General features: G+C 43.5%; 1 protein-coding gene across 1 annotated transcript in view; it reads right to left on the reverse strand.

The window, feature by feature from the left end:
* Positions 1 to 26,347, reverse strand: part of STK32B (serine/threonine kinase 32B) — a 282,862-nt gene that overhangs the window by 127,999 nt on the left and 128,516 nt on the right. Inside the window, exons 5-6 of the mRNA XM_044282748.1 lie at positions 4,315 to 4,418; positions 2,590 to 2,706 (exon numbers count right to left, since the gene is read on the reverse strand). Coding sequence (XP_044138683.1) covers positions 2,590 to 2,706; positions 4,315 to 4,418 — 221 coding nt within the window. The remainder of the gene's footprint in view (positions 1 to 2,589; positions 2,707 to 4,314; positions 4,419 to 26,347) is intronic.

A 26,347-nucleotide genomic window follows, 5' to 3' on the forward strand; every position in this document is an offset into this window, starting at 1 on the left:
CCCCCTCTGACCCCCCCCCAGCGACGCCACTGCCCGATGCTGTGTGATTTCAGGGAGGCAGTTGTGGAAGACGGAGGAGTTGTGGAGCAGCGCCCCTACAGGAAAGAAGACTCCATGTCCACAACTTCACTGCAAGAAACAGCAAAGTAGGAGTGAGGACGTCGCCGTGAGCACACTGCAGAGATCTGGGGTGACATGGTGCAGGCAAGGAGGATCTGGTCGGCCGGGGACTGCAGGCGATGCGCACATGCAAGCTTCATTACTGCTGAGCTCAGGGTTTCCAGAGCCCGGACAGACAACCTAATAAAAGCATCCTGACTGGGCGGCGGGATTGCGAACGAACGGCACTAACACTCCGCAGTCAATGGGACGATTAGCAAGAAGCTGAAGAGTCTGGAGAAGGGCACAGTCAGCATGGAGCGGGCGTATGTAATAAACAGCGGAGTGTGAGCTGCAGGCTCAGCAATAATAGGAATGGAAACTACTATAGGGAGCCCCCCATAAATCAGTGCTCAGGGGTGAAGTCCTCATCACAGGCGGATTGTGAGAGAGAGAGAGTGCCTTCATGAACAGAATGCAGGAACTACAGTAAAGACTGACACATGTCGGGGGGGGGGGTCACCACTTCTTCTCTGTAATATATGTCACCAAGTCATGCTCTATGGCTGGATGAATTACCTCCTGCTGTCCAGGGCACTGTGAACCGCTGCCGCCTGGTTCATCACTCGAACTGGCTCTTAGGGGGGCAAACTGATGGCACTTAGGGGGGCAAGCTGATGGCACTGGGGTGGGGGAGTGCTGAAGGCACTAGGGGAACGGAGCTGATGGCACTGGGGGGAACTGCTGATGCACTTGGGCTGATCACATAGGAGGGAACGAAGGTTGTTGGGGAATGACGGCAGGGGATCTGATGAGTTTTTATAAAGGAAAACAGTCTATTAATTCTTTTTTTCTTATTAGAGTACTCTATTAATTTTAAAAATAATCGGTAGAATACTCAATTACTAAAATATTGCAGCCCTAGCCCCAAGCATCATATGTCTGTATCGAGAGGGAAGTAGTGACCACCTGGGGACTCAGAAAGCATTGAGACAGGATCGGTAAGGTGAAAATGATTTCTTTGTTATTTTCTCACTTTATAACCTGTTTTCTAAATCATTTCCATGGCTGGACAACCCCTTTAAGGTCTCAAAATGAGTAGTGATGTCACAGCTATGAGTGTGACAGGCAGTGACATCATAAACTGTTCCATCCCTATAAATGGAGTCCCAGGACCAACAGTTGCCAGAGTGGAACAACTCTTATACACTCACCTAAAGAATTATTAGGAACACCATACTAATACGGTGTTGGACCCCCTTTTGCCTTCAGAATTGCCTTAATTCTACGTGGCATTGATTCAACAAGGTGCTGATAGCATTCTTTAGAAATGTTGGCCCATATTGATAGGATAGCAACTTGCAGTTGATGGAGATTTGAGGGATGCAAATCCAGGGCACAAAGCTCCCGGTCCACCACATCCCAAAGATTCTCTATTGGGTTGAGATCTGGTGACTGTGGGGCCATTTTAGTACAGTGAACTCATTGTCATGTTCAAGAAACCAATTTGAAATGATTCGAGCTTTGTGACATGGTGCATTATCCTGCTGGAAGTAGCCATCAGAGGATGGGTACATGGTGGTCATGAAGGGATGGACATGGTCAGAAACAATGCTCAGGTAGCCTGTGGCATTTAGACGATGGCCAATTGGCACTAAGGGGTCTAAAGTGTGCCCAGAAAGCATCCCCCACACCATTACACCACCACCACCAGCCTGCACAGTGGTAACAAGGCATGATGGATACATGTTCTCATTCTGTTTACGCCAAATTCGGACTCTACCATTTGAATGTCTCAACAGAAATCGAGACTCCTCAGATCAAGCAACATTTTTCCAGTCTTCAACAGTCCAATTTTGGTGAGCTTGTGCAAATTGTAGCCTCTTTTTCCTATTTGTAGTGGAGATGAGGGGTACCCGGTGGGGTCTTCTGCTGTTGTAGCCCATCCGCCTCAAGGTTGTGCGTGTTGTGGTTTCACAAATGCTTTGCTGCATACCTCGGTTGTAACGAGTGGTTATTTCAGTCAACGTTGCTCTTCTATCAGCTTGAATCAGTCGGCACATTCTCCTCTGACCTCTAGCATCAACAAGGCATTTTCGCCCACAGGACTGCCGCATACTGGATGTTTTTCCCTTTTCACACCATTCTTTGTAAACCCTAGAAATGGTTGTGCGTGAAAATCCCAGTAACTGAGCAGATTGTGAGATACTCAGACCGGCCCGTCTGGCACCAACAACCATGCCACGCTCAAAATTGCTCAAATCACCTTTCTTTCCCATTCTGACATTCAGTTTGGAGTTCAGGAGATTGTCTTGACCAGGACCACAACCCTACATGCATTGAAGCAACTGCCATGTAATTGGTTGACTAGATAATCGCATTAATGAGAAATAAAACAGGTGTATATGGAAACTTAGAAGTTTATTGGTATTTTGTACTTCAGATCCATCGTGCAGTAACGAGGCAACACCAAGATAAGTGAAATCTTACCTTTTTAAGTAGCGCCACCATGTTTTTACACCATGTGGAAGAATAACGCACTCTTTCTATCTTGAACATGTTGAGAATGTCATCTATTGGAGTAGTCGAATGAATTTCATAAGGCCTCTAGAACAGAAATGAGAAGTCCATTCAATCCATTTATACACGAGGCAATTAAAACCGAATTGCATAGATTGTATACATTTATTTTCTGATACATTCTTCATAGACTTTATTGATATGTAGTAGTAGTACTGTAGTTTATACACTGCATAGTCTACATACTAATCTGCACCAAAAGGTAGAACCTACTGTACTTTGGTTTACTTATCTTGTGTTGCTTATATTTAGCCACAGCTGAATTCACAATTCTGCACTTTGCTGAGCTCAAATCTTCAGCCTTCTCTACTGCTTCAGAGTCTGCACAGAGCTCACTCTGGTGTTTTGCATTCAAGGAAGTGAAGTAATGTAGAAAAACTAGTACTCGCTGGACGAGATTGGACGCGTCAGGACTCAATGGGCTTGGGGGGGCTGATGCCGATTTAAGCAAGCAGAGGGCGTAGTGGACAGGAGGCTAAATGTGACTCATTCACATAACTGTGTACCCCAACTTTCCCATAAGCATACAAGCTCGGATCGGCTGAGCATGCATGCCTATTTCTGTAGGAACATCTGAGGAGAACAACAGAATGGATGGAATGGATGTTGAAATCACTGGTAACTCCTGCTTGGGTAGGTTCTGCAGGACGAGTGAGTGGAGGATAGGAGTAGTTGTTTGGCTCCCTAGGACCGTGCAGTGACTGGAGGGCACAACCTTACTTTCCTTAGGGTACATCCTGGTATTGGGGTTCATGCCTGGTGTTGCTCTTGATGTTAGATGATTTACTGGGGGCGAGGCAGGACTGATAGATAGTGGAGGCAATGATCAGGCCAGTCAGTTGTAATAGTAATGTGAGACTTTTTTATAAGTGAATGATAGGGGTCGTAGTACAAATGGCAACGAGGTACAGTTCCACAGCATATTACAGTGCAATAATGATGGACAGCAACTAAGATGTTTGAAGTTTCTCTCAGAAGAATCACAGGAATGCAATAAGGTTCTTGTTAAGTCCTTTTGCTGTTCTCAGACTGAGGGGTGCAGAAATTTTGAAATGGGTGACCAATCCATCTAAAAGTATGGAGGTTGCTCAGAAATAGTCCTTCCACAGCAGCAAAGCCTTTCTCCCATAAACGAGCACAGTACCTTGCTGTGTGAAGCTTGCACGGCCCTGTGAGTTCTAGACCTTCCTAGATGTCTGGTCTCTCGGTTTTCTGGGGCACTTTAGTAGCAAGGTTACCTCCACAGCAATTGTGGGCTCAGAGATTAGGGTTCTCTGAACTAGGACCTACCTGTGCAGGAGCTACAACACACCCGTCTTCTCCCTTGCACTGCTCAGACTAGACTCCCTACACACTAACTAGTCAGGGGGTGGACCTGGTCCATTCTCTGACAACCTAACACTATTTGCCAAGATGTTAACCATTTGTTGTCCATACTGTGTCATTAAGTCCACGTATATATAAAATCCCAACATTTAACTCAAATATTGCATTAACTTTGTGAATAGTAATTAATTCATTGCACTAGTGCTTCTGGCTTCTGTTATGGCAGGAGGTATACAGAAAATGCAAAGGGACATAGGTTACATACATTTAGCACATTTTCTGAATAATTAATATTATAGATCCACTTACCCAACCTCTGAGCAGTTCATAGGCTGTAATCCCTAATGACCACCAATCTACTGGGTATGAGTATCCGGGCCCCACCTCCATGAACGATTGGAAAACTTCTGGAGCTTAAAATATAAAGTTTATGTATTAATAATATACCACTTAAAATCCCAAAAATACAAGTGACTGTATTCTGCTTGGCATCATGTGATGTAAAACTAGCATAAATTACACCAGAAATCTATATGGCCCCTTTTACACGGGCGAGTTTTCCACGTGGATGCAATGTGTGAGTTGAACGCATTGCACCCGCACTGAATCCGGCTGTTCACATGAGCGGTGATTTTCACGCATCACTTGTGCGTTGCATGAAAATCGCAGCATGCTCTATAGTGTGCGTTTTTCACGCAACGCAGGCCCCATAGAAGTGAACGGGGCTGCGTGAAAATCGCAAGCATCCGCAAGCAAGTGTGGATGCAGTGCGATTTTCACGCATGGTTTCTAGGTGACGATCGGGATGGGGACCCCATCATTATAATTTTCCCTTATAACATGGTTATAAGGGAAAATAATAGCATTCTTAATACAGAATGCTTAGTAAATTAGGGATGGAGGGGTTAAAAAAAAAAATATAAATTAAACTCATTCACTTGTTCGCGCAGCCCTGCTCGTCTTCTTTCTATCCCTAATTTACTATGCATTCTGTATTAAGAATGCTATTATTGTCTCTTATAACCATGTTGTAAGAGAAAATATTAAAATCTACAGAATACCTAACCCAAACCCGAACTTCTGCGAAGAAGTCCGGGTTCGGGTCTGTGTACCAAACTCAGTTTTTTCTCATGCGCGTGCAAAATGCATTGCACTCGTGCAGAAACTGAAGTACGCAATGCAATCGCATACAAAACTTACCCCACTCGAAGGCAAAATCGCACGCCCGTGTGAAAGAGGCCTATCTTTCCTGTGAGGTGTAGATTTCTGGATTTAGTACACAAACTTCCCCAAGATGCACAAACATTATTAAAGAAGCAGTCCCACACATCTTTTTATTCTCTGACCTGTTAGAAAGGTACAAGATGGAAACTGTAGTGAAGGAACTCTTCTTACCAGTTACTGTATTTGTGAGTTATAACCTCCCTTCTGATCCTCAGCTGTGTCATGTGACTGTACTTGTAAGGTATAACCTCCCTTCTGATCCTCAGCTGTGTCATGTTGCCTCCACTATCACTGTCTAAATAATGCAACATCTTATGTGTGGACAGAAAGCCAGTTTCTCCTATGGGAGCCTAAACGTCAGTTTCATAGGAAAGAATAGAGAAGTAACTGACTTCCTGTCCTGTGTCAGTTGGAGATCAGAGTGTTGGTCACATGGCATAGCTGAGGATCAGAAGGGAGGTTATAATTCACAAATAGAGTCATTGTTAAGAAGATTATAAATATACAATTTAAGTGCTTCTTTAAGAGATGTGCTGCACTTAATAAATTAAAAATGCCACTGTTAATATATTCTCCTCATGTCTTTTCCATTTATTTTGGGTGTGTACTGTATCATTGATGCTTATATTTACAAATTGAATGCCTTTTTTCAGGAGTTGTATAGGCAACTTTAAGGGGTTTTCCCACGAAAAATATTCTACAGTTTTCAAACCAGCACCTGGATCTGAATACTTTTGTAATTGCATGTAAAATTTTTTTTAGCAAAGCCACTGAGTTATTAAATAAAATGTATCTGTATAGCGCCACCTGCTGTTTCATTCTTTCCTTTATTTCTCCACCTAGCTGAGGTGGACACAGGGACGGACATATTGCCTGTGCAGCTGGTTCAGAGAGGGAGGGGGGCCCTTCCCAGTGCCAGCTAAGGTGTTTAAAAAAAAAATTTTATTATTTTTTTCCCTCCCCTCCTCTTCCAGGGTAAGCTGGTGACCTTGGGGTGGAGGTCAGGGGTTGGGGCCAGGGCCGTCTTTAACGCGGGGCAAAAGGGGCAGCTTCCTCGGGCCCAGTTGCTCCTGAGGGGCCCAAGGCAGCTGTTTCTTGAGCCCCTCTGGCCACTGGTGACTTGGGGGGGGGGCGGCAGGGCACAGGGAGATGAGCGCTTGTGGAAGCGCTCATCTCCATAGTCATCTGTATCGCCGTCCTCAAGACAGCAATGCAGATTGTAGTGCTGCGGCGGGCACGGAAGGGAGAGGCGTCTCCCTTCCCTGTTCCTCTAATAGGCTGCAGGCACTAGGTCCCATGTCCCATGTTGGTCCCATGTTCCTATGTGCCCACATTGCTGAGAAAAATGATGTTTTAATTTATGCAAATGAGCCTGTAGGAGCAACGGGGGCGTTGCCATTACACCTAGAGTTTCATAGCAACTGCTGCTCCCTGTCTACTTTAACAGGGCCTGCCAGTGAAATGTCATCACAACTGGCCATGTTAAAGTGCAGAGGGCGTTACAGAGAGAGCAGAGCCTCTAGGAGTAATTGTAACACCCCCATTTGCATATAATAAAACATCATTTTTCTCAGCAATGCGGGCACATAACTGGACATAAGTATTGTGAAGGGGGCACATATCTGGACATAACTACAGTGAAGGGGGCACATATTTGGGCAGAACTACTGTGAAGGGGGCACATATCTGGCCATAACTACTGTGAAGGTCAGAACTCTGGCAACTGAAATTTAATGTGGATAAGTGCAAGATAATGCACCTGGGGCGTAAAAACCCAAGGGTAGAATATAGAATATTCGACACAGTCCTGACCTCAGTATCTGAGGAAAGGGATTTAGGAGTAATTATTTCAGAAGACTTAAAGGTGGGAAGACAATGTAATAAAGCAGCACGAAATGCAAGCAGAATGCTTGGATGTATAGGGAGAGGTATAAGCAGTAGAAAGAGTGAAGTGCTTATGCCGCTGTACAGATCACTAGTGAGACCTCACTTGGAGTATTGTGCGCAGTACTGGAGGCCATATCTCCAGAAGGATATAGATACTCTAGAGAGAGTTCAGAGAAGAGCTACTAAACTAGTACATGGATTGCAGGATAAAACTTACCAGGAAAGGTTAAAAGACCTTAATATGTATAGCTTGGAAGAAAGAAGAGACCGAGGGGATATGATAGAAACTTTTAAATACATAAAGGGAATCAACTCGGTAAAGGAAGAGAGCATATTTAAAAGAAGAAAAACTACCACAAGAGGACACAGTTTTAAATTAGAGGGGCAAAGGTTTAAAAGTAATATAAGGAAATATTACTTTACTGAGAGGGTAGTGGATGCATGGAATAGCCTTCCTGCAGAAGTGGTAGCTGCAAATACAGTGAAGGAGTTTAAGCATGCATGGGATAGGCATAAGGCCATCCTTCATATAAGATAGGGCCGGGGTTATTCATAGGATTCAGATATATTGGGCAGACTAGATGGGCCAAATGGTTCTTATCTGCCGACACATTCTATGTTTCTATGTTTCTATGAAGGGGGCACATATTTTGGCATAACTACTGTGAAGGGGGCACATATCTTGCCATAGCTACTGTGAAGGGGGCACATATCTGGGCATAACTACAGTGAAATGGGCACAGATCTGGGCATAACTGCTGTGAAGTGGGCATCTCTGGGCATAACTACCGTGAAGGGGGCACATCTGGACATAGTTACGATGTGCAGTGTGGGCATTACTACTATGTGCAGGTACAAAGGGGGAATAATTACTATGTGGGGGCATTAAAGGGAGTCTGTCAGCACATTTACCCCTTTTAACAGTTCCCATAGCGCTGTAGCCGCAACACAGATGATTAAAACGGTACCTTTATATGCTTTTGTGGACTTTTAAAACTGCCAAAAACGAACTTTGATGCATATGTAAATGAGGGCTCGCAAGTGCCCAGGGCGGCGTCCACCGCGTTGGAGCCCAGGCAGCTCTGCCTCTTCGGCTCTTATCCCCGCCCAGCCTCTTCCTCTGCCCGCCCATCTGTTTTCTCTCCCCCCTCAGCGAGATCCCGCGTCTGCGCGATGACTTCCTTGGCCGGGGCATGCGCATAAGCTACTGCGATGCCGTGCCAGCAATGGGCATCACAGTGCGCATGCCCCGACCAAGGAAGTTGTGTACAGTTATGCTCTAGGCGGAGTTAGAGGCGTATCCTAGTATGAAAAAAATATATATACATATTGTAAACATATTGGCCCATATTCACAAGATGTTTTTTTTATTTGCATGTATATATTTATATTTGTATGTTGGGTTTGGGGAGGCTCAGGTTCATTCCTTGCACAGGGGCCCTCTGCTGTCTGTGTCCACCCCTGGGTGGACGCACATGCTCAGTTCCATCCTGCAACTATCCCCAGTCCTATCTTCTGTTGGAAGCTGTGACAGTTACAGGGAGCGGGCTTCTGCAGGAAGGACACATCCTCTAAGCTTTGATTGGGAGAGAGCTGCAGCCGAAAATACACACCCCCTGAGAAAAGATAGGCAGAGGACTGCAGCAGAAAGGACATGCCTACTGAGAAGTGACATGCCCCTTAACTGTCTGCTTAAAATACATCTAGCAGACCCATTGGAGCAATGAATGGGGAGATCTCTGGATCCATGTGAGGTGCAGGGCTGGTTCTAGCTTTGTTAGAAAGACAATGTCATGTATGTACTATATGATGTCAGATTTTTTATTTTTGAGATAAGCCCTTTAATAGCTGTTGCATAGGGTTATATAAACCTTTCTTATCATCATGCCATTCTTGTATCTTGGAATAAATAGGGCTGAATGATAACACTGGCGTTTTCTCGTCTGTCTGCTGTGCACTGGAGGTGCGATAGTTAACCACATTTCTGGAAGGCGCATTGATGTAACCTGTTTTTCCTCTATCTCCATCAGCCTTCACACAGGCCAGTGGATGGAGCAGCTGTATACTGTAGAATTGCACTCTGATTTGCTATCATGATGTGTAATCACCGCGCTGCTATTCAGACCTGCCTGATAAGGATCATATAATTTGACAGCAGTCGCAGTTACAGGAAAAAAACTGTCACTTCCATGACAAAGGGTTCAGGCATCCAGACAGCACATTCTGGGGAGACGTTTAGAGAAAATCACTGTCGAGCACATGAATGGTATATTCACATTTTATATATATCTGTTATAGGCAAATGTAAAAAACACTTTTGCTTCTGTTTTGATTGGTGGTTTTTGTAGCATTTTTAGATGTTTTTGAGATACTTTTGCCCATATGGTGTGTTTTAGCACCTGGCATTTATTGGTGTTTTCTGCCTGACTAGCCTTTTATAGAGGAAAGTATGTGCCCCCTGTGTTGTCACTTTCTCTATAGTGCTGTTTGGGAATAAAACAGTGGTAATAAAAACCACAGTGCAAAAACACCATCAAAAAACAACAAAATGCACATGCATTTTTTTTAAGCTAGAAAAAGGGAGGAAAAAAATACTGGACCCTGGGAATCCTGCGATTTAAAAAAAAAAAAATGCCAATGGTACATCTTGATGTTAAAAACACCACTACAAAAAGCCTGTAATCCTGCATTTGACATTTTCCATAGACTTCCATGCAACATCTGGAACGCCATAAAATATAATGCACCAGAAACTGCAAAAACCTTGGAAACCATGATGTGTTTTTAGGTTTCCTATTGATTTCAATAGGAATTTCCATGTGGAATCCACACTAAGGGTCCATTCACACGTCCGTAGTGTATTGCGGATCCGCAATTTGTAGGTCCGCAATACTCCCGGCCGGCACCCCCATAGAAATGCCTATTCTTGTCCGGACAAGAATAGGACATGTTCTATTTTTTTCCGGAGCCGCGGACCGGAAGATCAGCGGTGCGCTCCGGAAATTCGGATGCGGACAGCACACTGTGTGCTGTCCGCATCCATTCCTGAATGGAATCCACACCTGTTCTGCAAATTGCGGACCCATTCTGCGGATGTGTGAATGGACCCTAAGAACGAACATGTTGTACATTTTGCACTAAAACCAATTGGAAGAGGACTGAGAGCAGATTCTGCATGGATTTTTGTATGGAAAACGTGGCAAAATCCACCATGTGAACATAGCCTAACGGTGCATCTAAAATGCATTCGCATAGTCTTCATACCCTTTCACTCGTGTCACATTTTATGTTGCGGTGCTAAAATGTAAAAAAAAAATCAAGTGTCCCCCCATTAATCTGCACTCTGTACCCCATAATGAGAATGTGAAAACAGAAAACTACTGTAAATTTTCTCTTGGACATAAGCATTCAGACCCTTTGCTATGAAACTTTAAATTTAGCTCTGGGTCCTCCCATTTCTCTTGATCATCTTTGGAATGTTTCTACACGTTGATTGGACAACGTGTGGTACATTCGGTTGGTTGGACATGATTTGGAAAGACACAGCCCTGTCTACAAAAGGTCTTACAGCTGACAATGCATAACAGAGCAAAGACCAAGCCATGAGGAGGAAAGAACTGCCTGTAGAGCTCAGAGACAGGATTGTGTGGAGGCACAAATCTGGAAAAGAGTACCAATAATTTCTGCTGCACTAAAAGTTCCCAAGAGCACAGTGGCCTCCATAGTTCTTAGATGGAACACGTTTGGAACACCCATTACTTTTCCTTTGTCCACACTAAACTAAGTAAGAGGTGGCCAAGAACCCACTTGTCACTCTGGCTGAGTTCTAAAGATCCTGTGTGCAGATGGGAGAAACTTCCAGAAGATCAACTATCACTGAAGCTCTCCTCCGTAAAAGATACGTGAACGTTTGCAAAAAAAAAAAAGGACCAAAAGGACTCTCAGACTGTGGGAAAGAAGATTCTCTGGTCTGATGAAACCAAGATTAAACTTGAAGTTTAAGCATGATGTGTGGAGGAAACCAGGCACTGCTCATCACCTGCCCAATACCATCCCTACAGTGTAGCATGGTGGTGGCAGCATCATGATGTGCGGGTGTTTTTCAGTGGCTGAATGGAACAAAGTACAGAGATATTCTTAATGAAAACTTAATCCAGAGTGCTCTGGGGCTCAGACTGGGCCGAAGGTTTACCTTCCAACAATACAATGCCCCTAAGCACACAGCTAACAGAGTAGCTTAGGGACAACTATGTGAATGTCCTTGAGTGGCCCAGCCGCAGCTCTGACTTGAATACGACACCTCTAGAGAGACCAAAAAATGGCTGTCCACCAATAGTCCCTACCCAACTTATAAAAAAGCTTGAGAGGATCTACTTGAGAGAGCCTAGTATGCTACTCTGGGTGTTTGGGTAATATACAGTATATGCGTTGTCTGGCGTTACTCTTTCTCATTATGGAGAATGCCTATTATGCGTAGTATGTGTGCAGAGTATTCCAGGCCAGGAAACACCTCTCTGGGTTTCTAGGAAAAAATATATATTTGAATATCTTTCCCAGAAACCCAGAGGGGTGTTGCCTGGCCACCAAAACACTGCACACATATTATGCATACTAGGTGCTCTCCTTAGAGTAGAATAGAGTACCTCCAGACAATGCATACTGTATATAGTGCCCCAAAACCCAAAGCAGCATATTACATCTCTCTCTCTGAAATAGCAAGTCATGGGATTGTTCGGACACATTAATGTTTCATTATTGCCTGCAGTGCATCCCTGTTTGTAGGAGGAGATGTGTTGCCAACAAACTGTGAATTTTAAACCCACTTAAAAGATCAACCACAAACAAGTGTTTCCTCGTTTCCTGGCTGGTTGCTGGAGTATCTACTGTGGCCATTATTTTAATGGAGAAAAAAGAGTGCTGCACATCAGATCAGAGGCTCTAAGGCTACTGTCACACTCGCGTTTTGGCTTTCCGTTTGTGAGCTCCGTTCAGGGCTCTCACAGGCGGTCCAAAACGGAACAGTTTTGCCCTAATGCATTCTGAATGGAAAAGGATCCGCTCAGAACGCATCAGTTTGCCTCCAATCAGTCTCCACGAAGCGGAGCCAAACGGATCAGTCCTGGCACACAATGTAAGTCAATGGGGATGGATGCGTTTTCTCTGACACAATCTGGGACGATAGAAAACGGATCATGGCTATATAAGACATAATACCACCGGATCCGTTTATGACGGATGCATGTGGATGTATTATTGTAACGGAAGCGTTTTTGCAGATCCACGACGGATACGCCAAAAACGCTAGTGTGAAAGTAGCCTTAGTCTGCATTCAGGTGCTACAAATGGCAGTCAAAGTGGTTTTCGCCTCACCAGCTCTACGCTGTGATCTCAATCAGTGGCTCCTTAGCTGGCAGAGCATGCTGAAAGTTGAAGTTTTGCAACAATTAATGGAAAAGTGCTTAAAGGGAACCTGTCACCTGGATTTTGTGTATAGAGCTGAGGACATGGGTCGCTAGATGGCCGCTAGCACATTTGCAATACCCAGTCCCCATAGCTCTGTGTGCTTTTATTGTGTAAAAAAACGATTTGCTACATATGCAAATTAACCTTAGATGAGTCCTGTCCGTGAGATGAGTCCAGCGTGAAGGAGCAAGCACCGCCCCGCATCCTCCGAATCTCCTCCTTGCTCCCCGACGTCACAAAGCTAGAGCGTCGCAATCTGGCGATGCGCGAGCTAGCGCATGTGCAGTGTCGGCATAGTGTTCCTTCCCTGTGTGGCATGAGCCTCAGGGAACGAACTGCGCATGCGCTAGCTCGCGCATCGCGAGATTACGGCGCTCTAGCTTTGTGACGTCGGGGAGCAAGGAGGAGATTCGGAGGATGGGGGGTGGTGCTGGGCTCCTTCACGCTGGACTCATGTCAGGGACAGGACTCATCTCAGGTTAAGGGCTTGTTCACACGACCGTGCTGTTTTCGGCGGTCTGCAAATTGCAGATTCGCAAAAAACGGATGCCGCCCTTGTGCCTTCCACAATTTGCGGAACGGAACAGGAGGCCCATTATAGAAATGCCTATTCTTGTCCGCAAAACGGACAAGAATAGGACAGGACTCATCATTTTTGCGGGGCCACGGAACAGAACAACGGATGCGGACAGCACACAGAGTGCTGTCCGCATATTTGCGGACCCATTGAAATGAATAGTTCCATATACGGACCGTATGCGAAAAACAGAAAATACGCAAAATACGTTTGTGTGAACAAGCCCTAATTTGCATATCTATCAAATCTTTTTTTTTACACAATAAAAGCACACAGAGCTATGGGGACTGGGTATTGCGGATGTGCCAGCGGCCATCTAGCGACCCATGTCCTCAGCTCTATACACAAAATCCCGGTGACAGGTTCCCTTTAAAGTGAGATCTATTGTAGACAAATAGCTGCTGCGGAATGTAATTCTGTCTTGGTTTTTCCAGTAAATCGGATGCATGATTTTATTTATACTCATATAAAAAGTTTGAAAAAGATCTGTTCATCAGCGTGTTCTCTTTTATGTAGTATGTAACCTTTGTCGCCAGGGCACGATACTTGCCACAACCATTAATCATTACGTGGTCAATCAGATGAGCATATGTTACACATGTAAATGAAAGAGCTACAATAAAGGTCACTACATCATTAGCGGGTGTTTTTCAGGAGCACCACCATCTTCTGCATCAGTAACAATGAAGGACATTCTTCTCCAAAGAAATAAACAGCATCCTTAACTTGCAAATCCAATGATTCATTCTCTGCCTCACAGTGTGTTATCTGAATTCTAAGGCTGGGATTGTGGTTTTATGATTTCGATCAATACCTCTGCCCCAGAAAAGAAACCTCACAGCACAAAGTACAGACCTTGACCTTTCTTAACAACAAAAGGTAGAACCTAGACGGAAAACATCAATGCAGCATACCCCCATACGCTCTGCCGAAGAAGCTACCCAACAAGTGGTATCATCTTATTAACCACTTTATGTATGATTATATTTATTACCCACTAATCATCTTTATTTCATGTACAGTCACCTCTGTACGCATCGTTTTTGGTTGCTTATACAGCGCCAACAAATTCTCTCTGTTGCATCATGTTCTTAGTTACTAACTTGCACCTGAATCTGGCTTTGGTCGTCGCCTAGTTTTTGCCTGTTTGATTAGAGTGGAGTTGCTGATTGTTGAGACTTTTTTTTACATATATAGCTAGGTCTTACTCAATTCTGGGCATATAGGTTATTGGGTATGTGCTCCATTTATTCTGAACCTTATTCTGTACTCTTGGATGTGTAGTTGTCTGTTTATTCAGGGATCTGTAGTTCCATGATCCTTCTTTCTGTGTTTCAGTTTGGTCTTTCGCTGTACCATTGTATTTTCTAGGCTAATTTGCTGACTTGAATTCAGATAAGTTAAGTTCACAATTTCTCTCTCTCTCTCTCTGCCATACATCAACTACCTATCTGTATGGCATAAATCTGTCATCTACTCCATGGCTGCATTATTTCCTCCTTCCCTGTCCCTCATCATTTGCTTCCTATCATTCAACAGTGAGTCTGTTTTAGGCCCCTTTCACACGGGCGAGTATTCCGCGCGGATGCGATGCGTGAGTTGAACGCATTGCACCCGCACTGAATCCGGACCCATTAATTTCTATGGGGCTGTTCACATGAGCGGTGATTTTCACGCATCACTTATGCGTTGCATGAAAATCGCAGCATGTTCTATATTCTGCGTTTTTCACTTAACGCAGGCCCCATAGAAATGAATGGGGTTGCGTGAAACTCGCAAGCATCCGCAAGCAAGTGCGGATGCAGTGCGATTTTCACGCATGGTTTCTAGGTGACAGTCTATTCACTGTATTATTTTCCCTTATAACCATGAAAATAATAGCATTCTGAATACAGAATGCATAGTATAATAGTGCTGGAGGGGTTAAAAAAATAAATAATTAACTCACCTTGTCCTCTTGATCGCGTAGTTCCCGGTCTCTTCTTTACTAGCTGTGGGCTAAATGACCTGTGGTGACGTCAGATCACATGCTCCAATCACATGGTCCATCATTCCTTCAGCACTATTTTACTATGCATTCTGTATCCAGAATGCTATTATTTTCCCTTATAACCATGTTATAAGGGAAAATAATACAATCCTCAGAACATCAATCCCAAGCCCGAACTTCTGTGAAGAAGTTCGGGTTTGGGTACCAAACATGCGCGATTTTTCTCACGCGAGTGCAAAACGCATTACAATGTTTCGCACTCGCGCAGAAAAATCCACCCGCCTCTTATCCGGACCAAAAATATGACGCCCGTGTGAAAGAGGCATTAGTGTCTTGCTTGCTGCCAGTGATCCTATGTGTTTCATATATGTTTTTGGTGAGTGTCTGGTTGTGCAATTCAGCCCTTTTGGAAGTCCTGGGAATAAAAAAAAAAGTTTAAAAAGGTGCATTTTGACAGTTGGAATATATTTGGACACTGCCCATCAAAATGGATAATGGAATTCTGATGGACCAATTCAAAGTCAGTGGGTAAAAATACAGCAACATCACTTTGTGAGGGGGCACTTAAGGGGGAATCATACTGTGTTGGGGCCACTTAAAGGGGTTGTCCGAGTTATGAAAAAAAATTATATAGCACTGAAAATCTGATATAAAACTGAGCTAAGCAATTTTTATGCAAAAAAATATATATATTTCCTAATTTTCCAGATGTTTTTCTGGCCCTTTGTTTACATGCAATAAAAACAATCTCTGCCCCTCCCCCTGCTCTGCAGAGGGAGTGAATACAAGAGCTGCCCTGAGTGACATGTCTGCCTGCTGGAAGACTCTGCAGCATGTTGTATGTGTAGGACTTCAAGCCCAAGCTGTATAATGACACTGCTAAGGGAGTGGATACAAGAGCTACCCTGAGTGACATGTCTGCCTGCTGAGAGACTCTGCAGCATGTTGTATGTGTAGGACTACAAGTCCAAGCTGTATAATGACACTGCTAAGGGAGTGGATACAAGAGCTGCCCTGAGTGCTGGGAGAATCAACAGCAACTTGTAAGTGTAGAACTGCAAGTCCCACCTGTATAATGACACTGCTAATACACACAGGATCTTCCCCCTACCTTCTTGTGCAATGCTCTCTCTAGTCCTTCAGCTTCTGTGCCCAGCATTGTCTCCTCACTGCCTGCAGAGCTGTGCAGCTGAAGGGGTTAAGAATCCTAGCAGAGAGCAGACTGCAGTGAAGGGGGCGTGGCCAGCACAGTGACGTCTCGTTTACAGGCTTGTAAACGACTTTTATCAGAGCAGGGAGAGAAGCTGACATCACAGGTCATGTGACCCTCAGTGAAATCTGAGAAACCAGGCACTGGGGATAAAGTAAGTGAATTGGAAAGCTGTTACATTTGCTTAGTTAGGAACATAGAAAAAACAAAAAAATAACTCTGATAACCCCTTTAAGGAGGTATCACTCTGTGTGAGGGCCACTTAAGGGTGTGTTACTGTGTGAGGGGTAGTACCTAAATTTGACCTGGACATATGTAAAGGCACATTAGACCATTATTTACAATTAGTCAGACTACTGTTTGCCTTGACATATGTCTTATTCATCCCCATAAAACTTAACTTTTATTGTTACTTATTATAAACCTTCTTGCTGACCATTAAATTATAGCCGTTAAAACTATCAGTTGTGTCGCCTCTTTGTTAATGTATTTTTCATCAGCACTAATGTTTAAAGTGCCGTTATAATGTGGTTGGAGGCGGGCAGCCGTGCGCTGGCTCCAGACTCTTTTACCCACTGCAAGTATTCCCTACCTACCACATACAGTGATATCTCTTCCTAACACTAAGGCCCCTTGCAGACGACCGTTGTTGTGTTCCGTTCCGCAAAATGGGGTTCCGTTGTTCCGTGATTTGTTTCCGTGTGTCTTCCTTTATTTTTGGAGGACCTCCAGACATAAAGGAATGTAAAAAAAAGTCTAAGACAAGTTTGCCATGCAAATGATAGGAAAAAAACGGATGCACGGACGCGGATGACAATCTTGTGTGCCTCCGTGTTTTTTAGCAGAAAATAATAGGACAGGTTATATTTTTTTGACGGACTGGAACCACGGATCACCGACGCGGATGGCAAACGGTGCATTAGCCGAATTTTCAACTGACCCATTGAAAATCAATGCGAAAAGAGGTTGAAAGAAATCCAGCTCCACTTGAATAAAGGAATGTAGATTTATTTTGCTTGCGGTAAAAACTCATCCATGAATTACAAAAATAGCAGTCTTGTCTACGCGTTTCGGGCTACCAGACAATTCCAGCCCTTCCTCATGACACAGAAAGACATTAAAAGTGAGACCTTTTTGGCACCACATCAGGTGGTATGGCCGTTACATCGATGACCTGATCCTGATCTGGACGGGCGATGTGGCGGCCATACCATCCTTCTGTGGTTACATCAACTCCTGTGTGGACACTATTTCTTTTAGTGTCCACCATGATACACTGGAGGTGGCCTTTTTGGATTTGCGCCTGAGGGGGGACTCCACCACCAATCGGGTCTCCACCTGCACATATAGGAAGCCCATGGCAGGTAACACCACATTATATGCGACATCCTGTCATCCAAAACATGTAATTGCCAACATACCCAGGGGTGAAATAATCCGTGCAAGAAGGAATTGCGCGGAAGAAAAGAGCTTTATGGAGGAAGCTAGACACATCTCCCATAGATTGGGTAAAAGAGGCTATGGCGCAAAACTTGTAGAGGAGGCCATACAACCATTGAAAGGGGATCCCTCCTTTATCCTAGACAGGAACATTTATTGCAAAAGGGGGCTCCACTTTCTGATACAGGTACAAGTAGTAAAAATAAAAACAAAAATCATAATATCAAGGACAAGGGCAGAAGAAACAATCTGTTTGTGACACAATACAGCACAGAATACCAACAAATATGTCATATTGTAAAAAAGCATTTTCCCGTCCTGTCATATGATAAAGAATGGACTGACATAGTTGCAGACGGGGTTAAATGCGCAGCTAGAAGGGCGCCCACAATTGCTAACTATGTCAGCCCCTAGCCTGTATCAAGAAGAGAAAAAATCGCAACCAGTGTGGCTTAGGACCAAGGGGAGCTATAGGTGTGGACATCACAGGTGCATTTGCTGCACACACATGTTAACCCCTTCCCGACCACAATCTGTATATATACGTGATAGCTGCACATACCCCGTGCAGCTACCACGTATATATACGTTCTGGCAGCTCTTTAATCCAAGCGCTGCAAAGCGCTTGGATTAAAGCTTCTGCCCCTGCCCTGTATGCTGTCACGGACAGCATACAGTGCAGTAATGCCGGCAAGGGACTAATCAGAGTGGTCCCTTGCCGGCAATCGATCCGATTGGTTAGTCTGTGCAGACTAACCAATCGGATCGCGGCAGTGTTAAAATGCCGGTTTCAGGCTCTGATCTGCGCTCTGCAGATCAGAGCCTGAAATCAGTGTCCTCGTGCTCCCCCCCCCCCCCCGATCCATGCAGCCCCCATCTGTGCAGCGCGCTCTTCCCCCCCCCCGCCCCCGATCTGTGCGTGCAGACACTTACCCCGCCCCGATCTGTGCATTCCCTTCTGTGCCCCCTCCGTCTGTTCCCAGTGCTGCGGCGCTGCCCCCTCCTTGAGTCCGGCCCCTGCTGGCGTGACATACCTGCCTCTTCCCCCCCGCCCCTTCCAGCGCTGCCCCCCCCCCCCTGCTCGGTCTGCCCCCCTGCTGTTTGATGGCGGCGGCTCCATTCTCCTGAGCCGCCGCCATCATCAGAGTGTCAGCTCTATGCTGACACTCTGCTGTAAATTCTGGAAACCCCATAGATGCCGCGGCAGCGGCATCCATGGGGTTAATAGAGGGAGGGGGCTCCCTCTCTCGACCATCGGGGCTGCTGCGCTGCGATGGCAGCCCCGATGGTTGCCCTGGCAACCGGATGCTTTGCAAAAGCATCCGCTGTTGCCACCTACAGGGCATCTGAATGTATTACACTTTGCAATGCAATTGCATTGCAAAGTATAGTACAGCCATCAGCCCCACTGGATCTTCATGATCCAAGAGGGACTTGATAAAAAAAAATGTGAAAAAAATAAAAGTAAAAATAAAATAAAGAAAAATTTAAAAAAAAAAAAAAAAATGACCTTTTCCTATAAAAAATAAAAAATATAAAAAGTATACATATTAGGTATCACCGTCTCTATAAAGATATCACATGATAGACCCCGTCCGATAAACAACATAAAAAAAATAAAATAAAAACTGTGTAAAAAAAAAAGCAATTTTTGTCACCTTACATCACAAAAAGTGCAACAGCAAGCGATCAAAAAGGCGTATGACCCCCAAAATAGTACCAATCAAACCGTCACCTCGTCCTGCAAAAAATGATACCCTATTTAAGACAATCGCCCAAAAAATTAAAAAGCGATGTCTCTCAGACTATAGAGACACTAAAACATCATTTTTTTGGTTTCAGAAATGCTATTATTGTGTAAAACTTAAATAAATAAGAAATATTAGGTATTGCCACGTCCGTAACGATCTTCTCTATAAAACTATCACATGACCTAACTCCTCAGATGAACGCTGTAAAAATAAATAAATGAAAACTGTTCCAAAACAGACAATTTTTGGGTCACCTTGCCCCATAAAGTGTAATAATGAATGATCAAAAAATCCTATGTACTCAAAAATGGTACCAATATAAACCTCAACACTTTCTGCAAAAAACGAGCCCCTGCACAAGACGATCGGCAGAAAAATAAAAAACATATGGCGTTCAGAAAACCAATCCAGCACAATCTGCCTTCCAAAAACCGTAAGGCATTCCTTTCCTTCTGCGCCCTGCCGTGTGCCCGTACAGCAGTTTATGACCACATGTGGGGTGTTTATGTAAACCGCGGAATCAGGGTAATAAATATTGAGTTTTGTTTGGCTGTTAACCCTCAATGTGTTAAAGATTTTTTTTTTTGAAAATGGAAAATCTGCCAAAAATTTGAAATTTAGAAATTTCATCTCCATTTTCCTTTAATTCTTGTGGAACGCCTAAAGGGTTAACAAAGTTTGTAAAATCAGTTTTGAGTAACTTGAGGGGTGTAGTTTCTACAATGGGGTCATTTATGGGGGTTTCCACTATGTAAGCCCCACAAAGGGACTTCAGACCTGAACTGGTCCTTAAAAAGTGGGTTTTGGAAATTTTCTTAAAAATTGTAAGAATTGCTTCTAAACTTCTAAGCCTTCTAACGTCCTAAAAAAATAAAATGACATTTCAAAAATGATGCCAACATAAAGTAGACATATGGGGAATGTTAAGTAATAAATATTTTATTAGGTATGACTTTCTGTTTTAGAAGCAGAGAACATGAAATTTGGAAAATTGTGAATTTTTCCAAATTTTTGGTAAATTTGGGATTTTTTCATAAATAAAGGTGAAATATATTGACTCAAATATATGACTATCATGAAGTACAATGTGTCACGAGAAAACAATCTCAGAATGGCATGGATAAGTAAAAGTGTTCCAAAGCTATTACTACATAAAGTGACGCATGTCAGATTTGTAAATTTTGACCTGGACACTGGGGCATCAATGACCCTTGGTCATGAAAGGGTTAATATCCCAAACTTTTTCTTCAACTGCAAACAACAGAGTCTTCCCAATGAAAGCGTATCTCAATTGCAATACAACCCATGCAGTTTATTTAATTACTTGCACAAAATGTAAATTGCAATACGTGGGCTGTACTATCAATGCAATAAAATCCAGGATACGCAAACACATCTTTGATGTGCTCCACCATGGCAATCGCAATGTATCTGCAGCTTGTCTGCACTTTGCTGTCTGCCATGGTGGGGACACATCAGATATGGCGGTACAAGGTATAGAAAAAGTCTTTTTGCCTAAATGTGGAGGAGACTATAGAAGAAAATTATTAAACAGAGAGTCTTTTTGGATATTTTCATCGAACACGCGCCAACCTGAGGGGCTCAATAAACGCTTAGATCTGATCCCGCAGCAATAATTTAGTTACTAGTAATTCAGTGCAACAAATCACCCCCCCCTCCTTCTCCTGGGAGTATTATAGGAGCTAAATTTCTTCTGCTGATCTGACTTCCATCACATTCCACCATATTCTACCCAGTAATCAGTATGCATTCAGCATACACCTTATGCGTATCCTTCTTATTTACTTCTTTGCATAGCTGTTATTTTTCACTATGTATATATATGGTTCAATGCTTTTTGTTGTTTTTTCTTTCAATTTTTTTCATGAAAAGAGTTAACTAAAGGTGCGGCACCTTTTCTAGGGGGCGGTTACAGGCCTGTGGAGACAATTAGTGAATACAGGTGCACCCTCCCCTTTAAAAGGTCTCACTTTTAATGTCTTTCTGTGTCATGAGGAAGGGCTGGAATTGTCTCTGGTAGCCCGAAACGCGTAGACAAGACTGCTATTTTTGTAATTCATGGATGAGTTTTTACCGCAAGCAAAATAAATCTACATTCCTTTATTCAAGTGGAGCTGGATTTCTTTCAACCTCTTTTCGCATTTGCTGCCCGTTACCTGACACGGGCCGTCCGTGCTCACAGCTGAAGGAGGGGCAGATGAGAGCTGCTGAATTTCCCTTTTCTTTATATATTGAAAGTCAATGGGTCCGCAGAAAATCACGAAAAATGGCGCAACGGACACGGAATAAAACAACGGTCGTGTGCATGAGGCCTAACACTAAGGCCCCTTGCAGACGAGTGCGAGCAGATTAAGTCCGGATGCGTTGCGGATGCGTTCAGTGAAAAATGTGCGATTTCGCAAGCAAGTTCATTCAGTTTTGTATGCAATCGCGTTCAGTTGTTTGGTTTTTATTGCGCGGGTGCAATGCGATAAAAAAACTGAAGGTATACAAATAACATCTCTTAGCAACCATCCGTGAAAAATGCATTGCATCTGCACTTGCTTGCGGATGCGATGCGATTTTCACGCAGCCCCATTCACTTCTATGGGGCCAGCGTTGCGCGAAAAAGACAGAATATAGAACATGCTGCGATTTTTCACGTGATGGGTGAAAACCAACGCTCATGTACACAGCCCCATTGAAATGAATGGGTCCGGATTCAGTGCAGGCGCAATGCGTTCGCATCACGCATTGCACCCGCACAGAATACTTGCTCGTGTGAAACTAAGGCTTCACTTCTGTCCTAAAATCATCCCTCAAACACTGCCCCGCCGACATGTTTCTCCAGCTGCTCTGGCGTCTTCAGGGGATCGGGCAGTATATCAGCATATTGGATAATGGACTGTGTGAGGGGTGACCTGTCTCCTGTTATACGGTACATGCAGTCCTAGTTGTGGCATAGTGTTATAGAGCAGGAGGAGCTGAGCAGAGTCCAGTGGGCAGATAGGATCGTTCGCTCTCACGCAGGGAAGGCTGTCAACCACTGAGTAGGACCGCCCACTGGACTCCTAAAACCTGAATGAACAGGGATTTGGATGAAAAAAAGAAGTTATACAGATTTTATTTTTTCTAACCAAACTATATATCAATCTGCTCAGCTCCTCCTGCTCTATAACCTGCTGCCGGCAGATTGGCCCGAGTCCTCATACTCATTTATAAAGTGCTCAGTGCACATGGTTTATTAGGCCGCTGTGTGTTTAACCAATCCGTCCCTGCAGCACTCTGCACATTAAAATGGACTTTCCACAATCGGCCATTGAATCACAACTGCAGTGTTAGGGGGCGACCACACATTCAGGTTTTCTGATGCGGTTTTGGAAGCCAAAATCAGAAGTGGATCATAAAATGAGTATAAAGGGCAGATACGACTTCTCCTCTTTTCTGAATTCACCTCTGATTTTGACTTCCAAAACTGCATTAAGAAACCTGACCGTGTGGCTGTACCGGTGTGTGTGTGTACATACAGGCGAAACTTGAAAAATCCGAATATCGTGCAAAGTTCTTTTTTTTCAGTAATGCAACTTAAAAGGTGAAAGTAACATATGAGACTCATTACATGCGAAGCGAGATAAAGATAATTCAAGCCTTTATTTGTTATAATTTGGATGATTATGGCTTACAGTTTATGAAACCCCAAAGTCACAATTTTGAGGTCCCCTTTGCTCAGGGGATATGGATTAATTAGCTGACTACAGTCTGACACTTTGAGCCTAGAATATTAATTATACTAATTTTAAGCTGCATTACTGAAATAAATGAACTTTATCACAATTTTTGATTTTTCGAGTTTCACCTGTATAAATATATATATATATATACACACATTAGTGACAAATTAATAAGTTTTTCCCACTAAGGACGAACCAGATTTGATCAAAATATTATATTTACTGTGACAGAAGGCCTGTCTCTAATGTCTAGAATATATGAGGGATTATTTATTAAGATGACCGCCGTCCTCGCAAGAACATCTTAATCTCACGCATGCGCTGTCACTGTGAGTAGAAGCGCATTCACAAATATACTTCATTACGAATCCGAGCTCGGATTTGTTGTGATTGTGGTGCACTCCACCAATCCTAGGATTAAATTAGTAAAGAAGTATATTCCTTCAAACTCTGCTACTTACAGTAATGGCGCAGGCCCACGGGTTCTTCCGTAGAAGGTTCACTCATTATTTATATATATAAATATATGTAAGAAACTCCACAACACCTCCATATGGTGAAGAAAATGTGTCCTTTATTCACCGATGCAATGTTTCAGTCCACTTGCTGGGACTTTTTTCAAGCAATACAAAAAAGTGCCATTTGCCAAAAATATATATGTACCAAATTCAATTTAGTGCATGCATACTTAATAAATTGCATAACAAGTATACATATAATAAAAAGGAGACATGTGCATTCGAATACATCATACAGTTCAGCAAGTAGAATTAAATTCAATAAGTGATCAATTACACATATATATATATATATATACACAGTATATATAACATGATTTTATAATATATAAAAATTCATATATAGATAAGAGGTTGATTAACACCGGCCGGTGTCCGTAAGTTTTATTACACCGGATGGTTGCACATTGATTTGCCAAAAAGTCCCAGCAAGTGGACTGAAAAATTGCACGGGTGAATAAAGGACACATTTGGAGGTGTCGTGGAGTTTTTTTCTTATTTTATCTGGGGTGATTTGGTCGGATCCTTAGCCACTGGCACTCCTCACATTTTTGAGTTTTTCTATAGTGCTGCTCTTATCCTTTTCTATGTGTGTGTATGTATGTATATATATATATATATATATATATATATATATATATATATATATATATATAAATACACACACACACACACACACATACACACAGTATATCTCCAGTATGTGTATGTATATCTATATGTAGCCAAGGCAACAGGAACGAAGCATGCCTTTTTTACATTGCTGAAATGGTTCAAAATAAGGTTTATAGCAACAATACCTATACTTTTAGATGAATTTGAGCTGTGTTTGTCATCTAATGTTTTTTATATTATCTTTGAAGCTTGGTAACTCAGTCAGTTCGGGTAACACAATGGAGTAATCTTATTAACACTGGCGTAAAGGTAAACCCACACAGACACGGGGAGAACATACAAACTCCATGCAGATGTTGTCCTTGGTCAGATTGTGAACCTAGGACTCCAGCGCTGCAAGGCACCATTGCTAACCACTGAGCCGCTGTGCTGCCCCACAGTCATGTGATAAACTCAGCTCTGCTATACCTGTCTGTCACATCTTTACTCATCACTATGTCATATTTTATTTTTACTTTTAGTACATTGCATTCATAGTTTGTACCTAGTATCAGGGGAAATGCTCTCTTGTCATTCTAGATCATAATTAAGCATTGCTGTCATGGCTGTGTAGACTTTACTGTCTAGACACTGCATTTGTCTTAATCATCTGCACATCCAGACCATAAACAATTTTCTTGTCAGAAATTTTCTGCATTTAGAAGCATAACATTGTCATTAGAGATGCGCGAATTTTTCAAAAATCTGATTCGCCAGTTCGCTGAATTTTTCGGGAAAAATTTGGTTTGATCTGAATGTATTCGCAGTGAATTACGTTTAAAAAACAGCTATTTCCTGCAGAGAGCCTTTATAGTGGTGTAGAACACTGTGCCTTGCAGTAACACGCATAGGGAGTCTGCTTTGGTAGTGAAATAATACTGTGAGTCCGTATGACATGCAGATGACAGGCATCGCTCTTAGAATCACTGCACACTTCACTTATTTGGGCCGTCACAGGGCCAAAACTGACCAAATAACTCACGTGTGAACTCAGCCTTACAGGTCGATGTTAGCGCCAAGAAGAAGCGCACTCCTTTTACACCGTTGTCAGCTGATTCGACATAAATGTCTACAGAACCTGTTCTATTAAGTAGAGCCCTCCAACAGAGTGGAGAGGGTGTCAGCAGTAAGTTTGTGTTGACGTCACTGATTATTTTGCCCTTCCTCTGTTCCTTCAGAACAATAACCCCCAAAAAACAGATCCTGTCTGTGGAGCAAACGCCTTCACTCGGTCAGCATTTGGTCAATAATCCATAAGTATCGCTAATGCCCAAAAAAAAAAAACAGGAGTGGATCCAAAACATGTCTTCTGTGTTTTGTACCCACTCCTGCGTTTGGCTACCAAATCCTAAGCCAATTCTGATGGGACCATACAGGCCTTACAGCTGTTACACAGACAGGATCCTTTGTGCGTCTCATTTTTCCTTCCTTCTGACAGATTAGAAGAAACGTCAAATAAATCATGATGTCAGCCAGGCCGGAAAGCAAAATAGTGGCCCAGTCATGAAGTGGGGAGGGTGGGAACAGCATGAGAAGTCTACAGAATGGACCTATGACATAGTGGTGAGATGGAAGCAGCATGAGGAGACCACAGAGTGGCCCAATGACAGAGACAGGAGGTGGCGGCAGCATCAGGAGGCCACAGACTGGCACGATGATGAGAGACTGTGGAGGTGGCAGGAAGACAAAGTGTGGAGGTGTCAGCAGCATGTGGAGGCCATAGTAGCAGCCAAAGCTCCCCAAGGAGCCAGTTGCTGGCGGTGAGGTCCACAGTGGGCCTCACTCCACCTGCCCTTCCCCCCCCCCCCAGCCAGACAGGCTCAGCTGCTCTCCTACAGGCTGCCCTAGACCGACTCCAGGCCGGAGACCAGGCTTCCTACGAGATCCTCATGGCAGC

Source organism: Bufo gargarizans, chromosome 1 (genome assembly GCF_014858855.1).
Source record: "Bufo gargarizans isolate SCDJY-AF-19 chromosome 1, ASM1485885v1, whole genome shotgun sequence".
In the NCBI taxonomy this organism is placed as follows: domain Eukaryota; kingdom Metazoa; phylum Chordata; class Amphibia; order Anura; family Bufonidae; genus Bufo; species Bufo gargarizans.